Here is a 25,778-nt window from a genome sequence, read left to right as displayed (position 1 = left end):
TGTAGAGAGTACATGTAGGGCACACTGCTTGGGTGCTCACAATGGTACATTGTACTGGAATGCCCAGTCCACAAGCTTGAGGGTTAAATTCAGCATCCTTTTCCCCCATCTCCAACTACCCTGCAGTATTTCTTGAGAAAAGGTAACTGTTTCAATCACTTTTGCTTTCTGCAATACTGCCACTGCAGTTTTTGGTCTTTAAGACTCAGTTTGTCACTGCTTGGTAAGACTCTATAACCATGTGTGGCAGCAGGAAGAACGGGTGTTCCGGGGACCCTTCTGAACTAGACATCCACGTAGGCTGAACTACAAAAATGTGTGTGAGCGCGGGACAAAACAGCACCCTTTAGTCCGAACTTGCCAGATGACCTAAGAAAATGATCACTTTTAATTGTCTTCAACAGCAGTACTATGCAGTGAACTATATTTAACAGCTTTGTAGTAACTGACGAGTAAAATGCTGTAATCAAATAGCAGGAGGAATACACAGCATGCCAAACACCCCGAAACATACAGATACCTAGTTCACCATTCCAGCTTAAAACAAACTCAGTTCATTCAATATGCTTTCTGCCACTAGCAAATATGTTGAGGTATTGCAGGAAAGTGACTTTCTGCCATCAATCCCTAAGACAAGCACACAACATGCAGTTGTAGTGAAAAGCTGCTCAGACTGAAACTTCGAAGAACAAACCTTCAACATACACGTCCATTTTACTCATTTCAACGTAAGCATTTCCCAGTGTTGATCACAAAACTACCTCCACTTCCTTCAAATAATTCCCTATCTTTATCTTTTTAGCAGTGATTCCTTCTTCAAACCAAGAAATCAGAACAGCCATTGCATGAATTCTTCCTAATTCCTTGATTAATATCACAGAATCCCAGTTCTTCTATGATGCACAGTACAAAGAATCAATCTGTTTAACTATTTACAGAAACTGAACTGGGTATGATCTAGCAGTTCATCCACTTCACTGCTGCATTAAATCTTCCTCAACTTTTGAGCCTGACACAAGCTTCGGAAGCACTACATTTGTCACAACTTGTGATGCCATTTGGTATTTCTTTTGAAGACTAAATGACTTTAAATCTATTTTTATATTATCAGTTTTTAAAAAAGCAATAATTTAATCTTCCAAAAGAATTGCATGCATCAGTACATATTACATTTTTTCAATGTTTTTACCTTACCAATTCTTTTTTTCTCCATTTTGGATTACAAATTGATGCAACTGTCCAGCAGCTTGAAAATCAAGACTGCACACAAAGAAGTCATTTCTACTCCCACTAAAAAAATAAGGGGAAAACAAGTGAACTGTAGAGAATGATGTCCCAAAACGATCAACTGTATTGAATTCAACCATTGTAGTTCAAGTTCTGTGTAATTACACCTTACACTTGCTTCTGTTTTCTTGTGAAGGGCTGCACACCTACTCCAAAACACAAGACAACTGGTGAATACAGACATTTGATAAGGGTACAACTGTAACTGGAAGGTTACTAATATGATACCTGAAGGAATGTAGACACTCTAGAGCATTACAGTAAGCAGCACACATTTCCAGCCGTGTTTCCAGATGCACCCTCTGTGCTGTCTTCCCTAATCCTCTCATTCACACAGCTACATGCATAAAAAATGCAAAGACACCGATTTACATAAAATTATCTCACTCCATTTTATTTAAGATTTTCTTCTCCAGTTAGTAAAAGAAAGATGTGTCTCTCTTTATACATATGTACAAGTTCAGTTATAAAAATAGACAGCACATTCAAAGAGAAAAAAAGGCTTGGCATTTGTCTGATTCCCTCTAAATATCATATATACATGTGAGTAAGAGGGGAAGGGGGAAGTCTTCATGAGTTAATTAAACATCACCTCCCCCTCAATTATCCCCTGCAAATCTGTTTAAAAATCAATCTAAGCTCAGTTCTGCTATTTTCAGGTGTGCAAATTAGAGGCAGAGCCAACAGGAAGCACTTGCTCCACACTGCAGGACGCCAGGCAAAGGATTTGGGATCGGAAAAAAATTATAATAATAAAAATAATAATGAAAACAAAAAAAAGTAATCTTCCACTGTCACAGCCCAGACCTGCAACTGAACTTGCTTCTCTCTTAAGGGATGAAAGTGCCCTGGCAGAACAGCCTTTTCATTCAACGTGTCAGACAGAAGAACTGCCCCACACCTAAATCTCAGTGCAATGCAGACAACACTTACAGCAAAGCAGGGGGCTACAGGAGGAGCTGTGCACTGAGAATGGAGAAGGAGCAACCATAGACTGAGAACACAGATGGGCACTGGCAGCGCTGCCTTCTGTCAGCCTCATGGAACACAGCTACCGGTACCCGCACACTGTGGTGAACTCAACCAAGCTAGTACGTGTGATGATCACAAAGACAAAGGGAAAACACACTGGAGGAATAGTCAGGATGGCTGGGAAAAGAGACTTTTTCACAGGATTTGGCTGGAAGGGGGAATGGCACAGTTCTCTATCTCTTTTTGTTGCTCCCCATGCAGCACTGCAAGCTGCAGGACCGCACTCTGCTATGGCTCGGTGAGAAGAGCAGCAGTAAAGTCTTCCTCGGCACTTCAGCTCTCCATCTTCTTGATATTTGTCCAAATAACAGAATCTTAGTTTGTTTCTAAGCTTTCAAGAGTTCTGCACACCTCAAAAGTGAGAGGAATCATTTTAAACACAAGCGTTTGTGCTGATAACTCTGAAATGTAAACCAAACCACTGGCGGCTTCTACTCTGTGAAGCAGAGGCAGTGCTGCTGCTCTCACCAGGCCTCTCAGTCTCCTCTGTATTCTGCAGTTCTGAGCCTTCTCCTGACAAATGGTACTGAAGAGAGACCACTCCCTGCAAACCCCCTGAGACACCTTCCATTGCATTTCGAACTTTCAAAGAACCCAGAGGCCCATGCTAGAAGAATACAAGATTTTTTTAATCACACATCATCTTCAGCTTAGTCCCCAGTTACCCCTGCATGTACACACTGACCAGCTGCCAGCATGGAATCATCTTGCAACTCTACAGGATATTCCTGGGGTTCAGATAACCGATTTCGTAAGATAAAATGAACGCTGGGTTCCACCTCAAGCTACAAGAGAGAAAGTACACTGGTGTGACTTCAAGCACACACACAGCTGCAGGATATTGCATGGATAAGCCACATGCTTTCTTGGGAATCTGTGCCAGATGCATCAATAAAACACAAACTGACACTCTCCCAGTTACCCCAGACTCCTCTCCCTCCTTTCTGCAGTGTCTGCAAAGACAGTTTTTTGGAATACAAATAATCAAAGTGCTCACATAAACCACCCACTCCAATTGTGCTTTGATTTTCTTTTCACACATGTGCTGGACAGCAACAAGGCATTTGTCTGGATGCCTTCAACTGGCAGGGTGGTCTACTCTGAAAGCCAACACAGTTCAGACAAGCTTTGGGGGTTCAGTATTAACTACCGACCACCTGAGGTGTGGGCACCTTTGCTTTGCTTCCGAATTGGAGTTTCTGATATGAGACTGCTGGTCAGGTTTAAGCTTTTGGGGGTCCCACAGACACTGTTTCCTTTGCTCAAAGGGGAACTCAAAGGAGAAGAGGCGCTTGAAGGTCCGAAATCTGCAAGTCCAGAAGGCCGAATAATTGCTGTTTGCAGAGGGCTATTTGCAGACATGCCTAGCAATGGAAAAGAGAATCAAATTCCATGTGAGCATACATTCCACTTATGATTCTCCCAACAACAAACCTGTCAGCCCTAAGACCATCATGCATACATGATTTATGAGAGTTTAATGAAGAGGTAAGTCCCTAAGATATAAACCATCTTGCAGTCATACCCTGGGCCACCTGCAGCTGGTGTGAAGCTGAAACTCCACCACCATGAGGCGATGGAACCTGATGCTGTAACTTCAATGTAACAGCAGTGCAGGAAAGCCACAGCCATACCCATGGGATAAACATCACTATCCAATTTGTCTGGAAGAAAAACATTTGGTATGAGACAATTCAAGGGGCAGACAAAACTTCTGCAGGACTAGCCTCTCAAGGTCATCTGTGGTGAAACTGGCTATCCACTCACACCATTGCCATGTCACTTGTGTATTGCCTGGATCTCAGAATATAATGGACAGGCAATACCAACAATACAATGTTTTTTATCTATGTTTTGACAGGCTGTAAACAACAATCACCCCAAGTCATGTGGTTGGTTCTGCTGCCTCCCCTTCCCCACATACCTTTCGAGACACTGTACCCGTATGCTGCGTACGCAGCTGCCGAGGCTGCTGCTGCTCCTGCTTTGGCTCCTGCCATTGCAGCTGCGCTTCCAGCTATTGACTTCCGGCTTCTGCCTTTCCCTGTGCCGCCTTTTGAGCCGCCGCTTGTACCTTTAGGACGACCCCGGCTTCGATTTGACTGGCCTCTTCCAGTGAGAGGAGCATCTTGCATTGAAACACCTTAACAAGAAAAGAATGTTATAACAGTAACTGCTATAGTATTTCAGGTGACTCACAAGTGAACATAGCATCATAACTACCTGCCATTGACATTAGTACTGCTCCTATCAACTGATACTTTTCATTTACATCAACAGGAACACTGTTAGCAAGCAGTGATTGCGTGAAAAGAAAGTATGTTTACATACTTCACTTCGTATGTATTCAAAACTTCACTCTTCATTAACCACATTCTCACAAATTCCAAGTACTTATCATTATTATGAATCCAATCCACAAATAGGTGGAGAATTCTGGGTTCTACTTCAGGATGAAACATTTTCTTACTTGAAGACAGATAGGAAGTTTCTTCCATTTGCTACCTCTACAGAAACTTGCCAAAACCTATGGCTCTACTCATGTCAGTGTAGAAAACTATGGTAGTTAAAAACATCCACCATTATTTAAAATTACAGCTGCTCCAATCACCCACTGGAAATAGAGAACCAATTATTAGCTCAGCAGCAAATTCAACAAAAAGCTTAAAGATTAATAGTTCTGTGGCTATCTGTAATTTGGTAGTATGAACATAATGGAAAGAGAGCCCTCCGTAACATGGGAACAAAGGACAACACTTTTAAGAGTAACTGACACAGAAGAGAGGAAAGCCTGGTGAATGAGACTATAAACACATTTCCTATCTAATCAGAAGTAATTTCTCAATAAAGAGGCAATTTTTTTCCCCCATTCTTGTCAACCATGCATATACTCTGGCTAAAACACAGAAAATGTTATCACCTAGCCATGCTAAGTCAAGACAAGAGTACTGACCATTCACGGTATCTGAAACTGAGCCAGTAATGGAAGCAGGAGAGTTTGTTGCCCTTGACTGAGGTGCTGAAGAAGCTGGATCATCCACAATCACAAGCATATCACTACTGCTTTCATCGGGAGGGATAGAGCCCATATGTAATTCACTGCTGATGGATATCTAAATATGACAGAGGACAAAGCTGTTAGCTTCTCAGGTTAGGAAAGGGCATGGTACAGTAATAAGATGATTTTTAAAAGACATACAATCACAAGTAATTAACTGGTACTTCTGTTCTCTCTCATTTTCTCTATGTGAGGCTATATAATCTGCCTAATCACACCACACCCTCTATTTACATGCTGAGCAGCAGTAAAGACCTCCAGGAGCTACATCATTCCAATTCATGAAAGTACATGTTAAGAAGCAGGAGACTAATGGGCTCATCAGAGGTTTAAGGAAATTGCTGTTCAACTGTGTACCTTCAACTGCAAGAGAGAAAGCAACAGGATTCTTAACCTACATTACTGCTAAATAAAAAAACCTTGGTCAATAAGAGAACAATACAACTTAGGAGTCTTAACATGGTATAGAAGAAAATGTATTTGCTGCCTAAGCCAGTTTGCAATTCTTTACAAAAAGGTGAAGTAAAATGTGTGCCACTGAGAATTTACAATTTAAATTATAGAGGGGAAAAAAAAAAACACAGTAATTCAGAATCAGAAGCAAAGAAGGCAGCAGAGGAGACATAGATGAGACTAGCAAGGAGTACTTGCAAAGAAGCTGAACATCAAGCAGCTATTTGAGAGATACTGTTCAGGAGCAGACAGACACTGTTCTTGCTGTGGAAGGTGCTGGTATGGGAGAAAGCACATGGCTATAAATGTAAGCATGACAAAGACAGGAAAAAAGGGAGAAAAAAGTAGGAAGTTTCCAGGACTACAGATGGGAATGGAAAAATTTCAGTGGCTGAAAGGAAGGAGTCAGGGAATGAACTCATTGGAAGAAAAGAGGGGCAGAGAGTGAATGAGGAGGGGAATAACAGAATGTCCAATAACATGAGGGGCTGTAAGACAGCTAGTTACTAGCAGCTGTTATGTTTTCAGTATATTTCTTTCATTTCCATGGTTCACCTTTAACACATTTCACTTCCTCATATACTCAAAGTTCTACACTGGCTAAAATAACAGAAAGTGAGAATCCTACAGGATGTAAGGCCACAACTGAGACAGAATATGTTTAAAGCAGCGAGTCTTACCTCACTGAAAGGGCTGGGCATGGCAGAGTCTACACTAATGAAGGAGTCATCCCCATCAGCAGACAGGTTGGAGTTATCAGCTGAGGGAACAAATGGGATCACAAGGTTCATGCCCTCTTTCTTTCTTTTCCCATCTAATTCATCTTCCTTCTTCTTCTGAAATAAGTAAAGCAATACCAGGAATGAAAAAGACAGTAAAACAGAAGAAAGAGAATAAGCAACCCAAAATCTCAACATCTAATGCAGTATTATAACTGAAGGAATGCCATGTCCAGAAATTCCCAAAACAAGTTTCTGAAGATCACAGTAACAGATGCCATAAAGGCTCCTTCTTTAGATTTAAGTAGGGGGTATTTTTCTGTCATTCCCTGCCCCCTTTCCTGTAATAGCTGGAATGATAGAGAATTACTATTAGAGAATTACTTTGATTTCCATTACCTTTTGGAGTGAGCTTGAAATTCTTTACCATTACACAACCAATTCTAATGATCTTTTTAAAACAAACTGATCTTCCTTTTTTCCACAGAAGCCACATGGCTATATGGGTTTTATCTGTGTTTGGTGCTTCATGTGGTGTTTTTTGTCCTTGCAGAACAAAATCTGGATTAAGTCACCAATGATCAGTTGATCACTTTGTTTTTTCGTGCATGAGTCCTCAAATTGTTTGTAAACTACTGGTAATCACTAGTGTTGGTTGGGTATGCAGTACTTCCTTAGTTTTCAAGTTGCTAATGATTAAAATACAGATAACTATGCATTATGTGTTCTATAATATCCCTCTTCTGTGGAAGGAAGTGCCACAGATTGATGTTCAGTGGTGAAGGGAAGAAAGCTTTCCTCTAATATTAGGCTGCCTTTGCATAAAATGTTTCCAAACCACGTAACAGTGAGTCTGTAGCTCTTCTGGCTCTATCACTGACACAGGCAACCTCTTCACATCAAAGTACCTTTTCAGCATATTTTTCCCTTTTACGTTTACGTTCCTTCACACGATTTGTTTCCTCTTGCTGTCGCTTCTCTTCTTGGCGCTGACGCACTGTCAGGAAAGAAATACAAAGTTGTCCACCACCATAAAGATATTTCATATCCTTTTGTGAATATTACAAGAAATTCCAGTTCTAACAGACCTGTGAATTAAAGTCAGCTGTATTAAAACTAAAACACATTGAAAACAATACTGTATTAAAACTATTTGCATACAGATTACTAAAAAGTCTTACAGTGAAATCCTTCTTTCAAGCAACATAAAAGCATATACACAGCTTCAAAGGTATGATAAAATACAGCATTTTTACTAGTACTATTCTTGTCATGACCTACATAATTCTTGTTAAAGCTCTGTCATTCAGGAACAATGTAATGATCCTGAATGTGTGCCAATAAAAACTTTATCACATCATGTCTCTCTTGCACAACTTCATCTTTCAGCTCAGCAGTGATATGAAACCAGCTTGTACTAACAAGAGTTGGCAATACAAGAAGAGCCAGGAAACAGAAGTTGTTATCAGCAATACATGTGTTTGTAGAGATAAAAACACAGATTTCATAAGCTAATGAAGTGGAAGATGGGGAAAATGCTGCAACATGAATTTCACATACATTTCTTTTCTAGTTCCTCGTCATCCAGCAGAAGGCTGACCACTTCTTTTGGCTTCAAGGTGTCAGGTTTGAAATTGCCACCTGAAATCACCATTCGCTGGATCTAGAAGGGAAAAAAAGGAAGGAAAAAAAAGGAAAAATTACTCAAAAGAGCCATGAACCATTCTCACTACCCTTCACTGAAAGCCAGCCAAAAAAAGATGCCAGGATATCTGTGTAAGTCAGAATTGACTCAAATTCCCTTTTATACCAAAGTTAGCAGCAAAATTTCAGGGAAGATTTATTAGAAGTATAATTAAGAGTATAAAATATGAGAAACAACCAAGCTAGAAAGCAGAAAAATGACATCCCTTGTGCAAAGTTTCACATCATCTAAAGCACGATGTACTAAATAACAAATTGTAACAGTATTATTAATATACTGACCAAAAAGGAAAAAAAAAACCCGCAATATTCCTGTCAGGTCTACATTACCAGTTCAATTTTTCAAGTAATCTGCACAGAGGATCATGCAGATCACGTTCTTAAAGGGTACAACATTTTTAGTCAGCTTGACTGAGAGCTAAATCTCATATTGGGTAGTGTCTCAGTTTAAGGAATTCATTCAACCTCTATTACTGCAATGACATATATAAAGAAACCCCAAAGAGCTGTAACTTAACAAAGGAGAACAAGCTTTAGTGTAAGCAAATTGTGATGATTTGAATCACCAGCCAAACAAACTATGCTTTTTTTTGCAGGTTGGTGTCAGGTGACTCTAGTGCAGTATGCTAGGGAAAACGGGTAATTCCCAACAAGGGAAATGTGAATGCATTCAGCTGGAGATGCTTCAGTTGCTGCAGCACCGTAACCAGAATTTAATTAAAGACAAAAGCTAAAAGAAACCTCATGTAGACAAAACATCTTCATGCTGTATACAATATACCTGCTGCTACCAAAGAAAGAAAATCCGCTTCAATTTTTCTTGCCAATAAAGATTCACAAGGTTTCAGGTTTCTAATACTGCTTGATGCTGCAAGACACTGAGCTCTTCTGGCAACCCTCCCACCTCAAATGATTTTCACTTGATTACCTTCCAAATTTCTTTAAAAAATCATCTGGGATGTTAAACATGAGAGGAATCAGTAGCCCTGACACAGCAAAGACAGACACTCTAGTCTTAAAGAAGCCCATGTTGTTTCATTGCATCATAAGAAATAGCTTCATGAAGTCATACTGTGAATGACTAACTTCTTCCTAGTTCATATAATGCAGCCGCAGTGCTGCTGTGTTAGGGACATAGATTTGTTTATGTGAACAAAAACTTCTGGCTTCTCTTCTGTCTCCCTACAGGTACTTTTTCTGTTTCTTTACTCATTTTGATACCATTTCTGCATCTTCCTCCAGACAATTTCTTATTCCTACCTCACTCTTTTCCTTAGCCCTTTGTAAGATGCGCTCCTCAATGGTGCCTTTACATATCAACCTGTACACAGTGACTTGTTTGGTCTGACCCAGCCTGTGTGCCCGGTCCATGGCTTGCTGGTCTACTGTTGGGTTCCAATCGCTGTCATAGAAAATCACCTGCAAAACAACACCAGAACAGAAAGGACTAAATAAACCTACACATTTACAGCACCCTAAATAAATGAAAATCCAATATCCTGATAAAATATACGTCTCACAGAATTATCCCCCCTCTGCAGGCTGTAATAACCGAGCTTTGCCCACGCCTATAAAGTTTTTTCCATTGCATTTCAGATAAATTCAAACTGTAAATGTTTCAACTTCCACAGAATGTCTTAAATATGTTCTTCAACAAATCTGCTTCAGAGGCACAAAATTCCTATATTTGCCACCACATTAAATCACTGTCATGTAATTAATTATAGGCTTGCCGCACCATGAACCTATTTTAATGTTATTTACCTTAAAGAAAAAAAAAGCCCATCAAATTAAAATTTCACACAAAAGTAATACTCCGATTTATTTTTCTTTCAAACCTGGATAAAGTCTAGTCTAGCACTTCTGGTGCTTTTACTATGACAACCTGAAATGCCGCATTGCATCCACACTGCCCTGTCCTTCCAACAGTACTTTATACACAGGAAGCACACAACCCAAAACCATTTAAAAATAAATTTGGACAGCAAAGTATTGAGAAAGCTACAAAAACACAGAACTCGTGTTTTTGTAACAGCAATGCTCGTGTGAGGAGCCTGCAGGAGTATGCCTGTGCGTCCATCTGTTTATTTCCTCTCTCGAAGCAACTTCAATTGAGACAACTTTTCAGGTCTGAAAATGCTACAGATACTTGCTTTCTTCTTATTTCTTGTAAGTGACAGGAAGATAAGATGGGGTATTTTTTTAAAAAGAATTATGTAGTATTTTTGATTCAGAGTTCTTTGGCTTTGTGGGGCTAAGGACTACAGGCTGTCCTGGGGTCAAATCTGCATGCACACAAGGTATTGGGTTAGAAGCACAAGAATAGCCGTTACTGCAAAAATGAATGGGTCATGTAAGTCAATATTCCTTCCCTAGTGATTAGTGACAGCTGCTCCAGAGTGCAAATTCTTGTAATTCATCTAAATCAGTATGCCCTTACACCTCGGGTGAGTAAGGGGGAGGAGAAATTTATCCTTCCCAAGTAGCTGATATTCAACTACAAAATACACTGTACTTTTAGAGGCATTGCTTCATTCTTCTGTGCACAGGAAAAAGCAAAACCAACACTTGTCCTACTGATTTCTCTGCAGCTGAACCTTAGAGCAAACAGTCACACATGAAACAGCATTCACTGCATGAAAATGTCAAGTGCATCTGCAGACCCCTTCAATCATCCCTCCTTTCTAGACTCTGGTACTAAAGCATGTGTGGAGAAGTGATATGCTTCCAAATACAACCCAAAACTGTGTTATCATGTGTCCAGTATTCTACAACTTTATCATCAAGGTAATACTATATTGTAATTATGATCAAAGTAAGCAAGGTTATGCAATTTCATGATGTGGATGGCTGCACTGAAAACACTGAGCAGCGCGGCTAAGAGTGCTGACTTTCTTACAGAAAGACCAATTTTCCTACATAAAAAGTGAGGCTGGGAGGCAGGACATGAGCAGCTTAGGAGGAATGGTGGTTGTAGGCATATGAGGCAGGAAAAGCAAAGAAATATTTATACCGAAAACTACATACTATATATATAAATACTGGAGTATTTTGTACAGTTCTGGTGTCCTCAACATAAAAAGGACATGAACTGCTGGAATAAGTCCATCCTCGTGGCCTCCTCTGATCAGGGGACTGGAGCACCTCCTGTATGAAGACAGGCTGAGAAAGTTGGGGCTGTTCAGCCTGGAGAAGAGAAGGCTGCGTGGAGACCTCATAGCAGCCTTCCAATATCTGAAGAGGGCCTATAGGGATGCTGGGGAGGGACTCTTCATTAGGGACTGTAGTGACAGGACAAGAGGTAATGGGTTAAAACTTAAACAGGGGAAGTTTAGATTGGATATAAGGAGGAAGTTCTTTACTGTAAGGGTGGTGAAGCACTGTAAGGCCCAGGGAAGCTGTGAATGCTCCATCGCTGGCAGTGTTCAAGGCCAGGCTGGACAGAGCCTTGGGTGACATGGTTTAGTGAAAGGTGTCCCTGCCCATGGCAGGGGGGGTGGAATTGGATGATCTTAAGGTCCTTTCCAATCTTAACTATTCTATGATTCTATGATCTTTTAATTCTGAATTACTTTACCAAACTTCACTTACCGTATCTGCAGCTGTAAGGTTAATGCCCAAGCCTCCAGCTCTTGTGCTTAACAGGAACACAAAAATATCATTCCTATAGAGGAAAAAGATTTATATTGTGAGTGATAAACAAGAAATAACCACAGAAGTAAATTTTTTTGGCCCATACAAAGTGAACAGGGCTATTTCTATTACTTGAACACTTTGGAACATTATGTGCTGTTCATTCATGGTCAAGTAAAAAAAAACATATGAATGAGAGAAGTTAATCTACAAATCAGGACTGTTGGAACAGGCAAACATTCAATTTGCAATAGCATCCTATTAATCTCTATCAAAACAAAACAGGGCATGTTTATCTTGCCTGAAACGGAAATTCAGATTTCGTATGGACAAAGAACAATTCATTGTTTCACAGAACTGATCACTGTTGAAAAAATCTCGCCTGAACAATGCTCAATTGATAAAGAAAGATAAATAAATGTTGAAACTGTGTAGATGCAAGTTTTGTTCTAAATAGGGTGCTTTGAACAGAACAAACCAGAAGAGAGGTCTCTATGAAGGATGACCAAGTACTATTGAAAATTCAAGTGGTAACAGTGAAATCAGGATTTTCACAAAGGTTATGAACCTCACAAGTGCTACTGGGGGGTCAGCAGTATTTAAAATTGTTAACCATAACCAGAACAACCAAATGGATCTGTGAACAGGTTGACACTAACAAAGCAGATGATACTAGTAAGAAGTCCAAATAGGCTGACATACTATACTTCAGCAGTGACAGAGCAAGGCCCTCTGCTTAAGAGAAGACACTGCAATGCCATGTCCTTTTGGTACGTCCATATACATACAGCATACATACTGTCCATATGCATATGGGAATCCAAAATCTAAAAGTACAAAACTCCACCCTGACCTATGGACAGCTGGGAGGAATTGAAGCTGAGCTGTCAATCTCTAGACCTCATCTCGCACATTCAAAGCCAAAGGAGCCAGCAGGTGCCTGCTCACAGTGTAGGTAATCCTTGGCCAGGAAAACTTTTCAATCTCGTAACAACAGTGGAACGTGCAATAGAGGCAGTCACCTGTGAAATCCTTCTGGAAATGCCATATGGCAAGGAAAGAAAGTGGATAGTGCTATAGACTAGGGGAACAAATTATCATTCCATAGCTACGTATTTTCTGCACCTTGCTAGGATATCCTGCAGGACAGTTTAATCTCAGTCAGGCTTTTTTTCCTGGAAATATTTCTCATCAGTAAATCATGTATAAGAGGAACTCAACTACCATTTTAATAGGAATCCTTGTTTAGACTGGCTGACCTGTATTTCAAAGGGATTTCCTGCTGAAATGATTATTTTTCTTCATTTGTTCTATTCATTAATAAAAACGCATTCTGTTCATTAATAAAAACAAACTTCTTCACTTATTTTGGTTAAAGGACCTTACAGGAAGAAGTGTCAGGATTCCAGGAGGAACCCGTTTCTCACATCTGGAAACCAGCAGAAAAATACTGCATGGTCCTCTCGCTTCAGGTATTTGGCACACATTCTTTTCAAGTTTTACTGCTCTGAGGAGCTCACTAGAAGACTCATCATTGCAACACAGTCCTTCAGATCTTTAAGCCTGAAAGGCTGTATATAGCTTCCCTCCTACCTTCTGCTATGATACCTTGGGACCACTAACACAAGGACTGTTCTCTAGTCTAAAATGTTGCTTTCACCCTGCAATAAAAAACCATCTATGAACCTAACTCCTCTGAAAAACAGAAGTTCTTAAAAGCTCACATCAACATCCAGGGAGGATAACCCTACTTTGAACTATCATACCAAAGTGACATCCTGTCAAGCCACATCCCATGATTAAATGAAAACTTAATAACCATAAATTCAATCATTATAAATAATGTGCCCTAGTGGAGACAAAGTTATACTAAACTATATTAACTTCTAACAACATGATTACACACTTTCCTTTCTTGATGTGCCCATAAATGGATTGCAAGCATCCATTTTGGCTTACTAAATGAAAAGGTTTATAGCATATCTTACTATCTAATAAAATCCCCATTTTATCACTTATATACTAGTTTAAGGTTTCTTAATAAAACATGCTTGAATGGTTTGTTTTGCAGCAAAATAGGTCATTTTCAAAGCTCTAGCATATGTGAGATTTTCAATCTCATCTTCACAGTGTCAACTGTCAGGGTATATAATAACCAAAGAACATCTGCCTTTCTCCTGAGCTTCTTTACAAGCAATAGCATATTTGGAATGGCAAGAAGCACAGTAAGTGGGTACACTAAAACTGCTTCCAATACTGTTTCACTGATGACAAAATCCTAAACATCAGTACCACTGACTACTGGTCAGCAAATCTCTTAGAAACTGCTTCACATGAGAGGCCCGTTTGATATCAGGAAAGATAATTTAAGTGCATATTTCATCTATTTCCATTACATCTAATACCAGCTCTCTATGTACACACAATTTAGCACACACTGTACAATACATTACCTGTTCTGAAAATCTGCTACCATATCCCTTCGTTCAGAAATCTTTGAAGAACCATCCAATCTCATGTAAGTATGTTTCCTATAAACCATGTATTCCTGTGAAGGGGACACAGCAGATAAATAGAGTTGTTCTTGAAACTACTCAATCTTCCAGAAAAACCCAATAACACCAGAACTGCTAATTGAAAAAAAAAAAAAAATCCCCTAAATTTCAGCAACATCAAATATTCATGCAGAATATGATCTGACCCCTTATCACATGAACATAATGAGATTCTCACTGAAATTATGGACAATTTCATATAGGAGAAAGCAAACACATTGAGAAAAAACAAGCATAAGCTTAAAAAATATGAAATACACATCTGCATGAAATAACACTACTTTATCCTTATCTGTTGAAAGAAGGTAATTTTACTCTTTGTATTTATATGTGCCATTTTCTAATGGCTGAATTAAGTTGCAGTTCTTCAGCTGAAGGGAAATCAAATAAAGATGGGTTTATAAGTCTGTAAACAAGGTTTGTGATCTCTGCCCTGCATAGATTAGGTTAGTATGATACCACAACACTTACAGTGACACAGTTAAAAGAAATAGGACATATTCTGTCCTTTCATATTCAAGTAGGCAGATGAGATGTATTTCGATCTCTCGGGTCATATAGCTTTGCCCTGGGTTCAGCAGTAGCAGTCATTTTTCTCCTTAGCAGCTGGTGCAGTGCTACTGTATCTACTGCTATATAACTTCTGGAAGGATTTTATTACAAACTGAGTCCTTACTTGATTTTTAGCTTGCTTAACTCCAGCTTCTGCTACATGGGTGGGGAGGAAGAGAAACTTGCTAGGGGGCTTATCCAACAAATAAAGTTGAACATTTAGGAAGTCAAATAGCAAAATGGTGTGCTCCCAAGCCTTTAAATAGAATGCTAACAGAAAACACTGATTCCTTTTTCAGACCCAACCAAAACCTCAAACTTTGCTGTCTTCCACAAAAGCCCAGAGAAATAAAAGTATTTCTTTTTAACCACTGTAAGTATCACCAACAGGAAACCAAATTAATAGTTCTCCTACAAATGCCTTTTCAGACCAGCCCTTTAGTGGTATGGCTGCTAATCGAATACTCATTTTTTTTTCCTTTCTGAGGCAGACTGGCTGTATTTAAATAACAAGTAATGCCTTAATTCCTAATTTCCTTCCTATTGTATAAGCCAGAGAACTTCTATCAAACTTTCGCACAGGATTAAGATGATAGAGGAAAACAGTAAAAGTCTGTGAAATTACAAGCAACATAAACAACATACAGTTATTGACTGTTCTCCCTGTTCCTTCCAATGAAAGGGCACATGAGCATCATATGAAAACACAAGGAAGCGGTTTAAAACCAGCAAAAGAGGATAATTGAGCTATGCAACCCCTCTTGTACATTTTTCCCATAGCATCTGCTGCTGTACACGGCTGGAAGTGTAACACTAGACTGGACCTTAGATATAACTTTGTATGGCAGCTCTTATTTTTCCATATTAATGCATTTACTGTATATCCTTCAGTACAATTTTACATCAGGTTTGCTGCACCCAAATGACAGTATTTTCTCCAAAACACTGTTGCTAAATTTGCATCTTCAGAATTTGTCTTCTGTAGGCTACAGCTCTCCTACCTCCAGCAAGTCAATCATCCGTGTCATCTGGGAGTAGATGAGAACTCTGTGTCCTTGAGATTTCAGCCGTGTCAACAGAAGATCAAGAGCATGAAGTTTTCCACTGTCAGTGATCAGACTCTCTTTGTCTAAAAGAAATGGATGAAAAGCAGGTAACTAATAAAGCCAGAACAGCTACATGCAACAAGCTAAGTTCTAAGTTTTCCCAGCACTTCACTGCATTATAATCCCTAAAGTAATGAGCTGTGATCAGAGAAACAGCAACACCTCTTCTGGCTGACACTTACAGTCACACTGCTAACAATAACTTCTGTTTGCTAAGATGGGAGTATATGAATATACCCACATGGCAAGATTTCATCACAGATTGATCTCCTCACTAGTACAGACTCAATCCTTTTTTGGACAGCCATTTCCCTCATCTAAGGATTCTGACCACATCAACAACCACAACACGCCCTGATAGTTGAAGAATTTTTTTCCACTTCTCATGTTAAAACACTGTCCTTTGGACATTCGCTGCTACCTGCTGCTGAGCTTTGTATTCACCCTCAACAGATCTAGTTTTGAGATCAAACCCCTCACTAACATAGAAAGTGAAGAACAGGAACAGTTCTCTAGGGTGGCGAGGCACTGGATTGGGTTGCCCAGGGAAGTTGTGAATGCTCCATCCCTGGCAGTGTTCAAAGCCAGGCTGGACAGAGCCCTGGGTGTGAGGTGCCCCTGCCCATGGCAGGGGGGTTGGAACTGTATGATCTTAAGGTCCTTTCCAACCCTAATGATTCTATGAATCTATGATTCACAGCACTGCCTTAACTCTTCTTTTTCCTCCTTGCCCTTTGCCTTTAAGAAAAAAATAAAAAATAAAGATTGCCATCTGGAAACATTTCTTAAGTCACTTCAGATTTTATACTTTATGTCCTCTCTGTTTCAGCACTGCTCATGAAGTATTTTTCAGGAAGGAGATCTTCCTGTTTGTACATTCTGTACATAAACTTCAGTTAACAATACCCTACCACTGAAAGAGGATAAAGAGACATTTTCTTCCAAAAAATTATCAGTTGGAAAGGCCACTGATGATTCTTTATTCTTTGGGATGTCTGATTTTAGGTTTACAGCCAAAACGGAAAGTTGACAACTGCAGATGGTGCAGGCTAGTACAGAACCCAAATATTTTCAACATGTCTAGCAGGTAACACTTCCGCACACTTCTTGTTGCACAGAATGAATTAACTCACGGGCTGAAGAAAATCCAGCTTTCTGGAAGGCAATTAACTGCCTTGCACAATATTCCAGCTACATTAAAAAGGTACATATAAAAATGAAATTATTCACCTGAACATTTTCATACAGCTAAAACCAAGTCCATACTAGTGGAAGAGAGGAGTACAGATCACACAACAGTGCTCCTAAAAAGGGCTTATCAGCATGGCAAACAATACCATCCATGAGTACCCAAGTGCAGTGATGCGGCACAGAGGGCTAAGTTTGACTCTTGCAGGTTCAAGGGCTTTGGTAAGAAAAGCAGGTTTGCCCAGGTTTAATACACCTTTCAGACAGGCTGTAAAAAACAGAAAGCATTCAGGAAAAGTCCCCACTATTTCACTGTATTAAAAAGCTTTTCCTGCAGTAAGGGAATTCAGAAACTTGGTTTGTTTCAATTTTTCAAAGGGCAAATGGCAATACTCAAGGTTCCTCTTTTGGACAAAGGCTTTTAACAACTGAAGAGAACTGTATACCAGCAGAGAAGAGCACAGTATCCAGTGACTTATTAGAAGTGTAAAACCAAGGCAAATTTCCCTCTTATCCCTCTAATAGTGAAGAAAAACTAGTCAGAAACACTTTAATCCAGAAACATGGGAGACTCTTCATCATGTTAATACTTCAATCAATATTTCTTTCAAAAAACATCTTTAGCTTAAATACAAATAATGGACCTGATGCTGGAACTAATGGGATCTACATTAGACATCAGAAGAAGGAGCCAACAATACTCCTTTCCAAAATTCAAGAAACTGAGATGTCAATAATGCTTAAAATTATCAGCTCTTCTATTTGCACTAGAAGTCAATGCTGTGAACTCCCCGGTAAGTTTAGACCCATGCTCCAGCAATTCACTAGTTAAGAATCCAAGACAAGAGAGCTCTGCTCTTTCTTGCTTGTCCCCCTATCCAGACAGTCACTGTTTTTCCTCCAATTTGCTTTCCTTTCTGAGGGTGATCTTGTTGCTTTGCCAGGAGCAAGTGCCACCTCTTTGACTGAATCATTAGCAACCACCTCAGGGAATCCATCAACTCAGGAGCTAAGCCAAAGAGATACTCTAAAGAAAACTCTAGACCACAGCTCTGGATGGTATTTGTTCCAAGTGCAACATATTTCTAATGACACACTCATCTCTAGAGAGAACTCAATTACATACTATTAACTATTGTTACTAGTTTCATGAATTCTTCTAAAGAAAAACAAGCTTAGAACTCAAGCAATCAAGTAAAAATGGAAATTACTTGCAGTTGTTTGGTTTTAAAATACCAAAAAAACTCCAAGTCTGCACAGTAGCAATGTTTATACGAAATGTTATTCTTTCCTTTAAATCCATAAAGCCATGGCATTCTTTTATTGTAATTGGTCAGCTTGCTGTTTCAGAATGAATTAAATTGAGTGAAGCAACATGGAAAGTCTAGATATACATGACAAACTAGTATGATTATTAACCAAAAGCCATCTGACTGGAAGGAAATGGAGAACAAACAGGGTATGTTCAAGCGTCAGTCTTGACTGGCTCAGATTAACATATTAGCAAGTTTCCAAAAGCAAAATGCTCCCGGTGTCTCTCACACAGGCATAAATAGGTAGAATTAAGTTTTGGCAAGTGGAAACAATGAGTGTCCTTTGCTGCTGGCTCCTTAAGTCTCCATTGTGTAAGCTACTATTTTTAAATAGCAATAAAATACAAATTACAAGTAAAGAACTTATTTGCAGATGGTCTTACAGTCTGAAAAGTTACCAACTTATTAACAGCTCATAATTTCTCCAATATCTTAGTGTCAGAGCAGACTGCACTGGTGAGAAAGTTGTGGGGTTTGGCTTTTTTTTATGGTTGGAAAGCAAAACAGAACTAACAACAACAACAAAAGATTTATGTCTCTGGAAGAGAAAACCATTTGACTTTAACCTGGCATCTCTAAATGTGCTATCTTGATAACATTGTGTTTTGTAAGATCAAACAGTTTTGCATGCTTAAAGCCTGCCACCTAGTGATTCAAAGGACAAATTCCGGGAAGTGGTAAGAGAAAATGTACTTTATTCATGCCATCTTCAGGAAACACTATGAGTACTCAAAAAAGAAAGGGTCTTCTACTTCTAATTTCTCTATTTCTCATTCCCTTGTATCTTGGAGGACGAAAAAGGTGGTTTACTTCTATTTTTATATGGCATTTCCGAAATTTGCAATTCTACCTTTTCCATATTTAATGACTGGTGAAAAACTCCAATTACAACATCTTTGGAGATATAGATACATAGATAGATATATACGTAGATATATATATATTTAATGTTGTGTTTTTAATAGCATGAAAAGAGCTTTTGAAATTTGAAGCCAGTCAGGAGATGGTCCTGGACTGCACGTGAAAAAACTCTCCCAAGGATGCAGTTTTTGGGTTCTTCAGCACTGCATGAAATAAACAAGAAAAGAGAACCAGACCAAAAAGAAAGTAAGTGTCAACTGATATTGTTTAGGTTTCAGTCTGAAATAAAAAGTCCCTGCCTCCAGCTATGCAGGGATACAGACATAAATCATCTACATGGGGATGCAGTGGGATCCTATGGCCTGGGAAGAACAGCCATGAACGATTATGACTCAAAATAACCCTTGTCAGGAGCTCTGGCTGATGACTGTAGCTGGGCTCAATGCTCTCTGGAGAATGAGAAAAAGTGCCTCTGGGCATGAAAATGCAGAGGAAAGAGAGATAAAGTCTGGGTTCCAGTTGACACCCCTGGTTCCCCTCCCGACAGTCTGCACGGCACAATGGGGTCAGTGAGGAGCTAGCTGACTCTCACAGTAAACAGCCAGTGAGGCCGGTGCTTTTTATCGATGCTAAAAGGACTCAGACACTTCCTGCCATTTAATCCAGGACCATTTTTCTTTCAAAGAACAGGAAAAGCCTCAAGAGATTCCCACAGTGATCGCAGCTGAGCCTGCTGCCAGGGTACTGGGAACACCGAGACTGGGAGAGGATAGATGAGGGTTAGGAGAGAGACATCCCTTGGTTCTTCTTGCCACCCATTTACTGCAGACCTTCACACCACCCATTCCATTTGACACTTGCTAGACTTCAGCCTTGCAAATGGTTCCTTTAGTGTATCAGTTGTTTTCTGTAATGCACTGTGCATGCTTCTGCACATATAAACACAGCTGTATGCAGTGGTAGGTGCCCTTTCCTTTCAGATTAAGTTTAGGTTTGAATGCTACCTTCCACCTAACTAAAACACAGCTGTATGAAATTACTCTTCTTTAAATTCACTTGCAGTTCCAACATCTCCTAAATGCAGGCTTTACATACACACTCATCCCAACCATCAAAGTCATCAGCTTAAATGGAAGTCTTCTGAAGAGAGTGCAGCCCTCTCTCAGTGCTACATCTGATACTTTTCTTCATTTCTCTCTGCATGCATCCACCTTAATTTATCCCTTCACTATTTCTCTCCTTTCTGCTACAGCAATTCACTTCCTGTTCCCAAATAATGGATAATTCAATGAATCCCTGAAAAAACTATAAAGTCATCAACTGTCACTTAACACTATAGTCTAGTGAGAGCTCATGAAAAAGGGTTTCTCCATTACATAGGTACAAACATGCACGTGCTTCAAATGACTCCAAGTACTTATGAGGTACCTTCTTAAACCGGACTGTAGCAAGCAAAAGGCCATTTTCCTTCTACTGTACTAACTTCCCCTGCCAAACATCCTTGACCCAAAAGGGTCTGGGAATAACTTAGCATCTGGCAGTGTAAGCTGTTTTTCCTCTTGGCTATCTCTCAGATCTCTAGTACTTTCTGCAGAACTCTGCTCACTGCTCAGGACCATCTTCCGACAGCCAGAATATGTCTGCCCCATGGAATTCAATGCAGTACTGGCAATCAAATTCTAGGAAATCTTGGATTACTTTAGTCTAATTCTTGGGGGAAAAAAAAAAAAAAGAAGTATATTTACAAGTACACTGGTACATCATCTTCTCCTGCTCTACCAGGAAGCATGAGTAAGTCCTCTATTCCAACTGAACCTCTGCAAATCTCACACCACATGCCTTGTTGCCCAGGCCAATTTCCTCTAACTTGGTCTCCAAACCCATTCTTCTCATTGTACACTGCTACAAGTAATTTTTATCTTTTCACAAGGAAGACCAACAGAAGATCTTTTAGGTCAATACAAAGGCCTTCCAACACACTTAGAGGTAAGATATGACTGTTAGCAATCTTCCTATCTCCAACCTCAAAACAGTATTTGGTTGTGACAGAAGACTGCTTCAGTAAGCAAATCTCTCTCTTTACAGTCAATTTGGGGGCTAACATGCTAGGAGGGTTTTGTAAGCATTAGAAAAGTTTGTGTGAGGCTTTTTCAGTATCCATGGACAGCTTTGCTGCAGACACAGGATGTGAAATCATGGTGTGTTTTAAGATACCAGGGTTAACTTTCACTCAGGAGGAAAAATAAACACGTAAATACACAACCACCCCCTCATAAAGCCCATAACCAAGTGTAATTACCACCGAAGAACAGATGTCCATATTTATCTCATCTCTGTTCCATGACAACCTCCAAACTTACCTGGTATCCTGATAAAAGACCAGCCGTTCTGAGGCCTGATCCCTAACAGCCCTCCTGGATACTCTGGGAAGAACTGGGAGGATTGCTTCAGCCAGTCAGCTGCTAGTTCAGGGGCTCCATTGAGTACACATTGCTTTGCTTCCAGACATCCTCCTTCCTTCAGTGCCTTGCGCTCGTATTCTGCACTTCGATCATTGCAGTAGAACTCCAGTGGCACAGCTGTTACCTACAAGTTAAATAATCATCAATATTCTTGTTCAAATTTCCCCTCATCCCAAGATCTCCAGTTCAGGTACCTTCCCACAGGATCAAATTTTAAGAATTAAAGTTACTGACATGTACAAATGGAATAAATCTTAAGCTGGGCTTAAAATAAGCAAAGATGCAACACCTCCCCACACCACAAAAAGTCCCATGAACAACCAGGCACACACTACTTGCCTTTTGATAAACAATGCCTCATGCCAACTGCCACACAACTGATAGAAAAGTTGAGAGGAAAAGTGTCCTTGCTGCACCTTTCATTTATGCCCTTCACAGTCAAGTATTTACCTACCACAGATGAGACTTACGTATCATCCTTAACAGAAACTCATGTGATGATTTAATATTAGGAAGATACATAGATTAGAAAGGAAAACAAATGAACAGGGAAACATCCCTATTTTGGAACAGCACATTTCTTGGGCTTGACAGCTGAACTGAACAGAAATGGGCTGCAGGAACAGTGCCAGTGAGCACAGGGTGATCTTTTTCTTCTGGCTATTCTCCGAATTCCTTTCCCTATTACCTGCTTTAGTATATACAACTCAGCTGGGCAGACTAGTGTTGCAAACACAGCAACTCTGATTTCATGCCATGTGAGCTATTCTGGAATGGTTCCATCATCACTTTAACTCCCTCTGCTTTGCCACACCCACCCAAAACTGTACAGAAAGCAGAAGGTCCATGTTAGCCGAACAGCTGTATGCCAACGACTGTAATATCCTTAGGTAAGGAACCTGTTCCAGCAGACAGGGCTGGCCTTTGTACAATCCAGAGCTTTCTCTTACCTCACTCATACCAGGGCAAGGGACAACTTAAAGATACTGCAGTAATAAAAACCAAAAGCGGAACTAAGCCATGGTACACACCACAACAGCCTGGGTTTTAGTTTTGATACTTCACCAGGAGTTAAACCATGTGATCCAAGCAAACACAAGTAGAACACTCTCACACAACTATAAATACACAACAATTCACCTATCCAGCACAAGAATCATTCCAATAAAATGCGGATCACCACCAACTTCTTTCTATTTTTCCTGAATATAAATATGTTTTGGGCCAACATTCTGGGGTGTTTACAAAAGCTATTTATAAGCAAGTTTAGACAAGAGTGCTGGTAGAAACTTTCACATAGTACCTACAGACCTAATTATGTGTTGAAACTCATCTAAAATTGCATCTAAACTTGCATATTAGCCAAATTAACCTTACAGTATGGGCTTATAACAGAGAGAAGTTACAAACTTGCAATCCTTTGTAGGTTTCTTCACCAACATAGGAAGCAAATATATCATTACTTTGCAAGTCGTTGTTTTGATTTCAAAAGTAAAATAGGGAAAAAAGAAATCCGTGTAAATCCATGTAAGTTAAAAATATTGTCATGAATCCTAACAGTGTGCGAATGACATTACCTATGGGAATAAGAAAAGCAATGTGACAAATGAAAATGAATGCAGGGGAAACCAAGCTTGCAAAAGTTTTCACATTATAAAAGAGGAAGTGGATCTGTGTTGGAAAAAACAGTATGGGGGTCTTCAGGTTTTGATAGGGAACAGAAAAGTAGTGGGGTTTCTGCACAATTGAGTAGGGGTGGAAATTACTGTGATAATGGAACATTAAACATTAAAAGAAATATCTTTTTATTGCAGATTAAAAGCTTTCAAGCATTTGGAGGGGTTTTAATTTTTTGTTCCAGCTTACTCTAGCATGACATAATTAACTGTTGCATACTAAGAATCATAGATATGAAGCATTATATCATGCAAATGAAGGTATTTTAATGACTTAACTAAATGATAAGCAATAAAATAGTTTAAATATCACCAGTTTTAAATACTGTCAGAACAGTAAGGTGAAGGGAGCAACCCATACCTCAGGACATACTGCCTGATACCTTAGATGCTGGCTGTACCTCTCTGAATGTTTACCAGCTAACCCTAAGTAAAAGGTATTGAACAAGATCTTCTGGCTGGAAGCTGTGGTCCAGTCCTGTTTTACAGGAGCTCTGTGGAATAGATTCACCTCACAGAGACTTCTCTTTGCAAGAGCCAAACAATTGTTTAAACAGATTCATGAGCACAATTATAGTACGTATTAAAAAAGCAGACAAAATCTTGCAATAATGGTAAAGCCACTGCTTTGCAAAAAGCCAAGAGCTATTTTTAAACCAGACTGGCTTATGGGTCTATACATACAGCCACCTGAAACACTGCAAAGTGGAACAGTCTGTGTTAACACTTTGTACACATTTCCATCACTCAAAACAGACTTTTAGGGTTGATGCTATCTTGTACTGCCATCTGCAGTCAAAGCATAGGACTGATTTTTGAGGGAGATGGCAAAATCTCTCAATTCAAACATGCAACCCCAGCTCCCTCAGCCCTGTCTCTATAGCAGAGGTGCTCCATCCCTCTGAGCATCTTCGTGGCCTCCTCTGGACTTGCTCCAACAGGTTCACATCCCTCTCGTGCTGGGGGCTCCAGAGTTGGATGCAGGACTGCAGGTGGGGTGTCACAAGAGCAGAGGAGAGGGGGAAGAATTACCTCCCTCAACCTGCTGGACACACTTGTGATACAGCCCAGCATACAGTTGGCTTTCTGCGCTGCAAGCACACACTGGATCTATTGAAACCAAACAATACTGATTGAAACTGAATTAGTCAGCTTCCTAATCAGAATACAAGATCCATCCTCCAAGCTATATGTACCCCAGAAAACTGCCTGCATAGAAAGAAAACTATGACACTGACTCGCCCCTCACCATCCCATAGCTGCTATATAAACATGCACTCCTATCATTCACTCCATTAACTTCCCAAAATTCATCACAGGTCAAACAATAACAGAAGGCTATAGTTTCTGAGAAGATATGTGTCCTTTCTGCTGCTTCAGGTCTTCTGCACTCCTGCCAAAAGTTTCTAACAAGCATAAAATTAAGTCTTTGTATTCTTAGAAACAAGAAGCCATGCTTCCACTTAACCATCTTTAAACACCAGCAAAGCCAAAACAAGTAACTTTTATTCATGAGAATAAATATTAGAGACGATCTCTCCTTGCCCTTCCCTTCCCCTTCATATGTAGCCTTCTAAGCCCCTTCTCCTCCCTTCCTGATGTAGGGGGAAGTATTCCACATATTCTTCATCTGTAATGCAAATTTAGGTACAAAGAGTGAGAAAACAAAGGAATCTGAAGGAGAAGTGGCTTTCACAATTTACTCTTGGAATAACTGCTTGTTCCTGAACCAGGTAATCGTAGAATCATAGAATGGTTTGTGTTGGAAGGGACCTTGAAGCTCATCCAGTTCCAACCCTCTGTCACGGGCAGGGACACCTTCCACTAGACCAGGCTGCTTAAAGCTCCATCCAACCTGGCCCTGAACGCTTCCAGGGACAGGAATTTGTTGTGACTGGGACGTGATGTGTGACTTTGAGAAGTTCAGTTTGGATTTCTGGCCCCTGGAGCTGCAGGCACAGATGAATTCAGCTCAGGCAACAGCATGTACGTAATAACAGAGAGTCCTACTTGCCATCTACCCTTCTCCAGAATCATATGTATAACTGCATGTGGGCCCATTTGATCAAGCTTACAGCAGTAACATCAACAGTGAGTAAAGAACGTAACATCTGTACGGTCTGGTAATAAAAGTATGTTTTGCCCAATTTTGTCAAGATCCAACAACATGGAATGCAGT

General features: G+C 39.9%; 1 protein-coding gene across 1 annotated transcript in view; it reads right to left on the bottom strand.

Annotated features, from left to right (window-relative positions):
• Positions 1 to 1,654: 1,654 nt before the first annotated feature.
• Positions 1,655 to 25,778, bottom strand: part of INO80 (INO80 complex ATPase subunit) — a 62,631-nt gene continuing 38,507 nt past the window's right edge. The window contains exons 26-36 of the mRNA XM_057403992.1: positions 21,822 to 22,047; positions 15,995 to 16,122; positions 14,340 to 14,434; positions 11,845 to 11,917; positions 9,514 to 9,672; positions 8,110 to 8,212; positions 7,458 to 7,546; positions 6,511 to 6,666; positions 5,273 to 5,432; positions 4,244 to 4,462; positions 1,655 to 3,683 (exon numbers count right to left, since the gene is read on the bottom strand). Of these exons, the coding sequence (XP_057259975.1) occupies positions 3,466 to 3,683; positions 4,244 to 4,462; positions 5,273 to 5,432; positions 6,511 to 6,666; positions 7,458 to 7,546; positions 8,110 to 8,212; positions 9,514 to 9,672; positions 11,845 to 11,917; positions 14,340 to 14,434; positions 15,995 to 16,122; positions 21,822 to 22,047 (1,626 nt within the window). The 3' untranslated portion in view covers positions 1,655 to 3,465. The remainder of the gene's footprint in view (positions 3,684 to 4,243; positions 4,463 to 5,272; positions 5,433 to 6,510; positions 6,667 to 7,457; positions 7,547 to 8,109; positions 8,213 to 9,513; positions 9,673 to 11,844; positions 11,918 to 14,339; positions 14,435 to 15,994; positions 16,123 to 21,821; positions 22,048 to 25,778) is intronic.

This window comes from Pezoporus wallicus, unplaced genomic scaffold (assembly GCF_028554395.1).
Source record: "Pezoporus wallicus isolate ANWC-B61680 ecotype Strahan unplaced genomic scaffold, APGP_CSIRO_Pwel_v1 contig_8673, whole genome shotgun sequence".
Classification (NCBI taxonomy): Eukaryota; Metazoa; Chordata; class Aves; order Psittaciformes; family Psittacidae; genus Pezoporus; species Pezoporus wallicus.
This window is presented reverse-complemented; position numbering and strand designations above follow the sequence as displayed.